At 35.1% G+C, this 10,143-nt stretch overlaps 1 protein-coding gene across 1 annotated transcript; it reads left to right on the top strand.

Annotated features, from left to right (window-relative positions):
- Positions 1-1,032: 1,032 nt before the first annotated feature.
- LOC139497215 (cholecystokinin receptor type A-like) lies at positions 1,033-3,273 on the top strand. Its single transcript, XM_071285339.1, has one exon. It carries the CDS (start codon positions 1,500-1,502, stop codon positions 3,057-3,059), a length of 1,560 nt encoding a protein of 519 aa, XP_071141440.1. The 5' UTR covers positions 1,033-1,499; the 3' UTR covers positions 3,060-3,273.
- Positions 3,274-10,143: the final 6,870 nt, after the last annotated feature.

Raw genomic sequence — 10,143 nt, 5'->3', positions numbered from 1 at the left:
ACTGTGTGTCTGTTCGTTAGCAAAGGTCTCCGAAATGGTCTTATCGCACGATAACCAGTAGGGATGAGTCGATCTCGAACAGTTCTCGTTAAAAGGCTCCTGTATGGCCACCACTCTCTTTTTAGGATTCTCTTGTATGCAATGGGTTTCCTTCTGACTAACCTTCATTATGCTTGATTTTCCTTAGTAAATGGTATAGGAGGTCTTCATTATATCGGAATGTCTTTAACAGCGTTTATTGCCTGATTTATTCTCAAAACGACTTATAGTGAAATGGTGATGACCAACAATACGTGCAGTTTTTACAGCGACATCCCTGCTTCTCTTATGCTGATAATCTGCAATCTTGCTTCAGTTAAGAGTTGTCAAGGACCCATTATAAGGTGTCAATCACATAACTTTAAAAATTTGATTATTTAAAGGGTTGAAAACAATGAGGATAAAAACAACTGTTTTGCAGTTTACGGGTACAGTAGCTGCATGTGCAGATAAAAAATTATCGAGTCGATATTTATTGATTAAACTCAGGTAATACTTAAATAATGTTTAACTAGTTCTATTTTACCAAATTATATCCCCAAAAAATGAAGAGTGTTTTTTTAATTTCAATTTCAATTTGGTGTTGCAATACTTTTTTCCATGTGTATATATTAAATAAATATATTCAATCATACGTCAATAATTTTTCTTGGACTATTGTATTCATTCTTCATGTTTATATTGCTCTTTTCTCATTCATTACAATATTTTAATTAATTTTCCCTAGTTCCAAACTTTAAAAAAAAATATCATATTTCAGTACTCTTTTTATATGCCTCAGATATCGTTCTATATGGTGAAATAAAATAATGGGCTTGGATATGGCTAAAATAATAATAAACAGATACGTGCTCCTGACACAAAATAAATAGAAGATAGAGTTAAATAAAATAGTAAAGAATAGATAAAAAAGTTTTAAAATTAAAGAATGCAGAAATAAAGACCTCACAACCAGACGCCCAATTAAATACAAAATGTAATTTGTTCATAACCAGAAAGGAATTTGCGGGTATCAGATCACATCATATTTGGTATTTCGTTCTTATGTACGTACACGTAAATGTATAGATGAAATGCAATCTACCGGCTTGATATACTTAAAGTGTAGTAAATATAAGTAGGAAACAAATTTTACCATATAATGCATTTAAACCGTGACTTCGCTTATAATTTGAAACATTTCCTTTTAGCGCGTCTAACTATTGGCTGTTAGCATTTCGAGTAGCAGTATTATTCGATGCACGCAGTCATTTCGTAAATAAAGGTAAAATTATATTCTGTAAGGAAGATGACAAGCCGGATATTATGTACGTAAGATTAATTTGCTATCAACAACAACATATATTTCCGATATATTTATATGTGATCGATGTATTGATTTTGTTACATTCGTGTTTTTTTAACCGATTTGATACAATCTACATATATTTGTTAATAATCCAACTTAGTGAATATTGGAAATGACTTCTAGTACGACCAAGCTCACATCATATACGGAATATGTGACGTCAACATATAGCAATAGTATCTCAGATGCCTCTAATCTTATTTCAACCAAACTGATTGACTCTGTTACAAATTCAACACATTTCTTTGAGGATGTTACAAAATTCAAAACGACTCCAAGATCAGTTTTAGAAACGACCGACGGGTTTGGTATTTTTAAAAATACTTCTTCACCTGTCATAGAGGATACCGAAATCGGTTCTCTAATAGATTACAATGCAATCTTAGAAAGAGAAAACCACAAGGAAGCGACGGCCTTGATACCTGTGACGGTGTACCTGATAATTCTAATGATTATTGGAATCTTTGGGAATCTCCTTGTTCTATATGTGTACAAGTTCCGTTTCAAACGTAGCACCTCTAGAGTTTTCATCCTAAGTCTTGCAGTATTTGACCTCCTGACCTGTTTATTGGGGATGCCCTTCCACATCATGGACATGATATATCCATTAATGTTTGTGTGGGACGGTGCGTGTAAATGTCTAGGATTTGCTTTATCATTCACCATCTTGGCGTCCATATTTGTTCTCGACTTAATAGCCATTGATCGTTATCGGAAGATATGCATTCCGTTTCAAAAACAACTGTCTGCGAAGGGAACCAAAATCACGTGTTGGGTAGTTGCTTTGATATGTCTACTGTTAGCAACTCCGATGCTGTTTATTTACGGATCTGTCGAAGCTGATACTAAACATCCGAATGTGACTGGGAAGGAATGCTATATTTCGGCTGATATGTGGGATTCGGACTTTCCCATGATTTACAATGCTATTAACATTTTGATTTTCCTGGTTTCAGTTTTTATTCTCACAGGACTATATATCAAAGTTGGGATCGTAGTGTGGCAGAGAAAAAGTTTTCACGATTCACACTCAAGTAAAAATGGATCTAAGCGTTCAACCTCTGGAACTAGTACTCCGGACACAACTGTCATTCAAATGCACTCGATAATAGACGATTCAAAGCAATCAGTTAAATTCGACAAAGGAAGTCAAGAAAGCGCAGTTCAATTGTTTAGTTCTAAACCTGCGATATTTAAAACTGACTCGGTTAGTTCAGCCTATAATTCACCAAGGACCAAAAGAAAGGAAGAAAGCATGCACCGTAAGAAGTTAAAACGTCTGATGTCAGAATTATCAAGCACGAGCGGGGATGAGGGTCCATCTGAACGAGGGAACAGCAAATTTAATACTAAAAAGCAGATGAGAACGATCCGAATAACAACCATGCTTTTCCTCATCACTTTGATATTCATAATTAGTTTCATGCCATATTTGATAATCGAGGTGTTAAATAGTCTAAATGACGAATTTTGGAATGATATGAGTATGAGTGAACTTGTTATTTTCAATTTTTTACTGCGGACATATTTCATAAATAACATGGTTAATCCTATAATTTACTGGTTTTTGGACAAAAAATTCAAACAGGAAGTGAAAAAGTTTTTCCGAGATATCAGGAAATGTAAATGGTCCAGAACATTCCGATTGGACGCTAAATCGTTTACATCGTAAAAAGTGGTATGAGAAAAAACAAACATGACTTACTTATATTCCATGAAATTTTTTTTAGATAACGAGGATCAAAAAGCGGGAGATGATTTTCATTTCTGTGTAGCTACTTTTCATCCATTATTCTTATATTTTTTACCGGACGCTTAACCGGACGCTAAACAACAACATTTTCACTGCTACATACATGTGTATATTAAAACCAATTAGTCTTTTTCTTTATGTCTTGGCCTTCTTTTTCCTTTTTATGTTTTTAGATTTACTGACTTTTTAGTAAACCTCATTCCGACCCTGATACATTAGATATTAGATTTATGTCGGACATTTATTTTTGCAGATCTATTGCATAGCAATCAAGTATGTTTGTCAACAGCCGAGTAATATTCATGAATTATGTAGCCTATGCATAGTGTTTTGTAACCACTAAATTAAATCTTATTAAAATAAAACATTTATTGTCGAAATGCGCACTTGGCGCAGTAAAGAGAAATTGTACCGTTGTTATCCCTACGTTGATACCTCTGTTGGTTGTCTGTAAGTATCCGGGGGTATCATCAATTCAGTAGCCGGTAGTGTTATGACAATGCGGATATTGTATAATTAAAAACTGATGTTACTTCATGCAAAGTTATGATTCTTTGCCCGCATTGACTACAATGTTTGTCCTTTTTGGTTTATGCACTCTTCATTTAAAAAAAAATCGGCCTGTCATACAAAATCCCCGATTGAAAACAAAACTTTACGATAAAAGAGATGATTTCAGCTTTCCAATTGTGAACTTTCCATTTCTAAGTAGCAACATTCCAGCAGCACCTGCATACGGTGTATATATCTCCCTATTGATACGATATTCCCGTGCTTGCATTTGATATGGTTATATTTTTAAATTTACTGTTCACAAAATTTTGAATTTTTGACATACTAAGGCTTTTCTACCTCAGGCATAGATTACCTTAGCTGTATTTGGAAAAACTTTTAGGAATTGTGGTCCTCAATGCTCTTCAACTTCGTACTTTATTTGGCCTTTTTAACTTTTTTGGATTCGAGCGTCACTGAGTAGTCTTTTGTAGACGAAACGCGCGTCTGGCGTATATACAAAATTTAGTCCAGGTTTCTATGATGAGTTTATTTACTACCACTGGGCCGATGTCACTGCTGGTGGAGATTTATTGCCACGAGGTTATCACCAGCCCAGTAGTCAGCACTTTTGTGCTGACATGAATTATCATTGATATGGTTACATTTTAAAATTTACTGTTCACAAAATTTTGAATTTTTGAAATACTAAGGCTTTTCTACCTCAGGCATAGATTACCTTAGATGTATTTGGCAAATCTTTTAGGAATTTTGGTCCTCAATGCTCTTCAACTTCGTACTTTATTTGGCCTTTTTAACTTTTTTGGATTCGAGCGTCACTGATGAGTCTTTTGTAGACGAAACACGCGTCTGGCGTATATACAAAATTTAGTCCAGGTATCTATGAGGAGTTTATTTACTACCACTGGGTCGATGCCACTGCTGGTGGAGATTTATTTCCCCGAGGGTATCACCAGCCCAGTAGTAGCACTTTTGTGCTGACATGAATTATCATTGATATGGTTATATTTTAAAATTTACTGTTCACAAAATTTTGAATTTTTGAAATACTAAGGCTTTTCTACCTCAGGCATAGATTACCTTAGCTGTATTTGGCAATTTTTTTAAGGAATTTTGGTCCTCAATGCTCTTCAACTTCGTACTTTATTTGGCCTTTTTAACTTTTTTGGATTCGAGCGTCACTGATGAGTCTTTTGTTGAAGAAACGCGCGTCTGGCGTATATACAAAATTTAGTCCTAGTATCTATGATGAGTTTATTTCCTACCATGATTTTGTTGATAGAGGGTTGTTGCTCACAAGGAAGCTATTAAATCAAGAGTTCCAAATGGTGAAGTTGAAATCATCTCTTCGTAAATGTTACGGACGCCATCACGAGTTGGTTGACCGTTATGGAATAACCGTTTCACAAATGATATCGGATATGTTTCTTACGTCGTAACTACAATCCCCTTCCCTTTCATAAATGTGACCTATCGAATTACACTATTTACCGGATTTGTTATCTCATAAGCAACACGACGAGTGTCACATGTCACGCAGGATCTGCTTACCCTTCCGGAGCACCTGAGTTCCCCCTAGTTTCTGGTGGGGTTCGTGTTGTTTATTCTTTAGTTTTCTATGTTGTGTCATGTGTACTATTGTTTGTCTGTTTGTCCTTTTCATTTTTAGCCATGGCGTTGTCAGTCTATTTTCGATTTATGAGTTTGAGTGTCCATCTTGTATCTCTCGTCCCTCTTTTTTAACAAATATAAGTGTAATTTTATCATGATAACTAAAACAGTGCCCAACTGTTATTTGGGGATTTGCGGGGAGCATCGTTTATAAAGCAATATTTAATTTAATTTTTTTTAACTTTTAATTTTTTTTATTTCCAACAATTACATAATATACATGACATACATACAATTTAATACATATAAGATATATACAATGTCATAATTATAAATATATCTTAATTGGAAATATTTTACATTTTCAATTGGAAAGATAGAAAGAAGAAAGAAAAATAACAAAAAACAAAAAAAAAAACAAAAAAAAAACATACAAAAAAACACAAAAAACACAAAAGGATTATCCAGTCACGTCCCTAGCTTTATTTTAAATATCACATATTCATGTGAAAAAGTATTTTCAAAATTAACTAAACATATTTCTTTCGATCACACAGATCAAGTACTAAACATGAGAATAATATTTTCTTTAAAATATATTATAATTAAATAGACATAAGTAATTGTAACAAAAAGGACATTAGCTGGAATTCAATAAAAAAATAAAAAACAATCCATACATTGTCAAATTCAGTTATCTTTTTATTTTTTACAGCTATCATACTCTCTAATTTATACATATCTAAATTTCAAACATATTAAATCATCCCTTTGAAAACTTGAAGGACGCCATCACGAGTAGGTTACCGTTTACTAGATGTATCATTCACAGATATCGACGGATACATGTTTTAATTGTCGTAACCACAACCTCGTCCTTTTTTCCTTGAATCATAACTACCTAATAAGAATTATCACAGGGTGTGTACTTGTATGTGCAACACGACCGTTTCAACATGTAGAGCAATATCTGCCTAACTTTTCCTTTTTATAAACTTGCCATATCCAACTAAGTGGTGACATATAGCGAGCTACCATTTTGAATTATTTTGTCCCATTGAAACTTGTCACGTGGTATGCTATCAAAGTTGATTAGGCCTGGGATAGATATTAGTGAGGTACACATAATTTTTGTATTCTCTCGTTACGAATCAACAAATGAATACTAATACAAGTTGATCAATATTTCTGCTATTTGTATTAAACAGTTTTACCCTTCATACTAGCGCTTTGAAAGTCCATATTAAACTCATTATAGATACTAGGATTTAAATTTTGAACTCCAGATGCTCGTTTGGTCTACCATTTTTGTTTGGGTAGAATTACAATTTACCGAACTCCAAAAAAAATGGTTAAAACGCAATGTCACTTACCAAATGGTAAATAGTTATCAAAGGTACCATGCTTATAATTTAATACACCAGACACGCGTTTAGTGATAAAGCCAAACAAGTCAAAAGTCGAAGAGCGTTGAGGACCTAAAATTCCAAAAAAGTGGTGCCAAATACGGCTAAGGTAATCTATGCATGGGATAAGAAAATCCTTAGTATTTCGAAAAATTAATACTTTTCAAAATTGAAAACGCAAACGCGTCAAACGAATTAAAAATAACTGTAATAAATACCGACTGGGTACAGGCATCTCTTCAGCAGAAAACTTTTTGGATTAAAACTTGTGTTATAGCTAGCTTAAAGAAGAAGGTTGTTTCATTGGTAATCATACCCCATCTTCTTATTTTTATCTTAATGATCGTTTATTTAGTGTTTATGTATATGATATTAGGAATCATAATTACTTGTTGTTTTATATGGACCGTTTGTAATGTTGGTAATATATTTTATGGCATGAGGACAATATATAAGTACACATACATTAAAAACCTTTACGTCAATACAACAGGATGTTAACTGTATGTCCTGTTAAAACAAATCAAGGGTATTTTACATGACCGCATTGCGTAAATAAAGCCAACAGTAGTAACTGGTGTTCTAAGGTTATAAATCGATTGAGAGAAAACATCCAAAGGTACACGCAATACTTCTTAGATTTAGATTTATGAGTTTGACTGTCCCTTTGATATCTTTCGTCCCTCTTTTCTTCAAACAGTAGATTGTCCTTTCTCTCTCATATATCCTCATGCCGACCGGTGTGTCCACATCTTTGCTAGCCAAAGGTTAGGATCCATTCCTCTCATCTACAGAGGAGGTGAGCGGATCGTAACCCTTGACTAGCGAAGATGTTGTGTCCATGAAATCTCATTTCTCATTGTCCGAATTATCTTTATTACCTTGGTCCTGTTCTCTTGTAACTTATGATAGATGCGGTTATTACATTATCTCATTAACAAAAAATGTCTGCCATTGTTGTAAACATATAAATCTTCAGTTGTTATTTTTCTTTACAATTTTTGTTTGTTTGCTATATACATAGTCTTAAACAATGACTTGTTTATTCTATTCTGTTTATAGAAGTCAAACAGACAATAGTTTCCCTCAAACCGCTGTTAGGAGAGGTCTTGACTTTGCAGATAGACGAGAATTATTCTGCTTCATGTTCAATAACTCTTTGAAGATGGAGACAATCAATAAAAGCACTGATACTTTTCTTTTTTAAGTGTTTTTGCTGCGAATGTACCGTTTTGTGTCATTGGTGGATACCTCATATGCTCATTGGTGGATACCCCATATCCTCATTGGTGGATACCTCATATCCTCATTGGTGGATACCCCATATCCTCATTGGTGGATACCTCATATCCTCATTGGTGGATACCCCATATCCTCATTGGTGGATACCTCATATCCTCATTGGTGGATACCTCATATGCTCATTGGTGGATACCCCATATCCTCATTGGTGGATACCTCATATGCTCATTGGTGGATACCCCATATCCTCATTGGTGGATACCCCATATCCTCATTGGTGGATACCCCGTATGCTCATTGGTGGATACCCCATATGCTCATTGGTGGATACCCGTATGCTCATTGGTGGATACCTCATATCCTCATTGGTGGATACCCCGTATCCTCATTGGTGGATACCTCGTATCCTCATTGGTGGATACCCCATATCCTCATTGGTGGATACCTCATATCCTCATTGGTGGATACCCCATATCCTCATTGGTGGATACCTCATATCCTCATTGGTGGATACCCCATATCCTCATTGGTGGATACCTCATATCCTCATTGGTGGATACCCCATATCCTCATTGGTGGATACCTCATATCCTCATTGGTGGATACCTCATATCCTCATTGGTGGATACCTCATATCCTCATTGGTGGATACCCCATAACCTCATTGGTGGATACCCCATATCATTGGTGGATACCTCATATCCTCATTGGTGGATACCCCATATCCTCATTGGTGGATACCTCATATCCTCATTGGTGGATACCCCATATCCTCATTGGTGGATACCTCATATCCTCATTGGTGGATACCCCATATCTTCATTGGTGGATACCCCATATCCTCATTGGTGGATACCTCATATCCTCATTGGTGGATACCTCATATCCTCATTGGTGGATACCCCATATCCTCATTGGTGGATACCCCATATCCTTAGATTTTTTAGTATTCTTATTTTGTATAGTCAGTATAAAACGGTACACTGATGACTTCAAGTCTGTTCGTTCAACAAACTTGTAAGCAAGGGTCTAAATGTGTTCATGGCGTGAAATTGGGCTGCAAGGTACACGTACGTCTTCTTCAAACGCCAGTATGTGGCTGGAGAGGACTTACTTGTGTTATTACATCCGATGGATCAAAGAAAAGCGTGTAACAAAGCAGGTCATTTGAGTTGTCTATTCAGAGAACAGTTTTATTTTGTTGAGGCTCGTGTCACTCAGGTTTGGATTACGATATTGTGTTTTGTGTACTGTTGTTATTTTTTTTTATATTCGAAAAGGTATCTGTCGTTTCTCTTTTTTAAAAATCTTGAAATTAATTTGTATTTGGTAATTAGTTATCAAAGATTCTAGATTTCGTTTCGTCTATATAAGGCTTATATCAAAATTATCATACAACCATACAAATCAAAGTTGAAGGGCACAAAGGACTCAAAATCCCCCTCCTCCTAAAAAAAAATGTGGCAAACAAGGCTACAGTAACCTATGCCTGGGATAAGAAAATCCTTAGTATTTCGAAAAATTCAAAGTTTTGCAAACAGTTAATTTATTGAAATGACCATTTAAATGATATTTATGTAAACACCGGAGTGCTGACTTTGGGCTGGTAATACCCTCTGAGACGAAACGTCCACAAGCATCGGTATCGACCTAGTGGTGTAAGTAGATACCAGGCGTACAATTTAATACGCCAGACGTATGTTTTGTCTTATTAAGACTCATCAGTGCATGACGCTCAGATCACAATTGTTCGAAAGCCGAATAAGAACAAAGTTGAAGAGCAATGAGGAACCAAAGTTCCAAAAAGTAATGCCGAACACAGCTAAGACTATCTTGTTGTTTCTTTCGAAATAGAAATAAGTATCAAAGACATTCAAAAAAGGGAGAATTCCATAAACAAAATATAACAAAATCAAAAGCAGTCACCCCCAGGTTCTAGCGGGGTTTGTGTTAGTTTTTAGTGTTCTATGTTGTGTCTTAAGTACTATTATTTGTTTGTTTGTCTTTTTATTTTTTAGCCATAGCGTTTTCAGTTTATTTTCGATCTATGAGTTTGAGTGTCCCTCTGGTACCTTTCTCCCCTCTTCTTCAATCAACTGAACCATTTAAAAACTGGCATATTCCTAAATGGACACAGACATTTTCCTTTAAAATAGTTGGTTGAACCTGGTTTTATACCTAGCTTAACCTCTCACTCGTATGGCAGTTGTTTAAAGTTCCTTTATGTTAAC

This window comes from Mytilus edulis, chromosome 12 (genome assembly GCF_963676685.1).
Source record: "Mytilus edulis chromosome 12, xbMytEdul2.2, whole genome shotgun sequence".
NCBI lineage: Eukaryota > Metazoa > Mollusca > Bivalvia > Mytilida > Mytilidae > Mytilus > Mytilus edulis.
This window is presented reverse-complemented; position numbering and strand designations above follow the sequence as displayed.

Excerpts from the sequence above, each read along its gene's own strand:
- LOC139497215 (XM_071285339.1), top strand. The coding sequence starts at position 1,500 with ATGACTTCTAGTACGACCAAGCTCACATCATATACGGAATATGTGACG.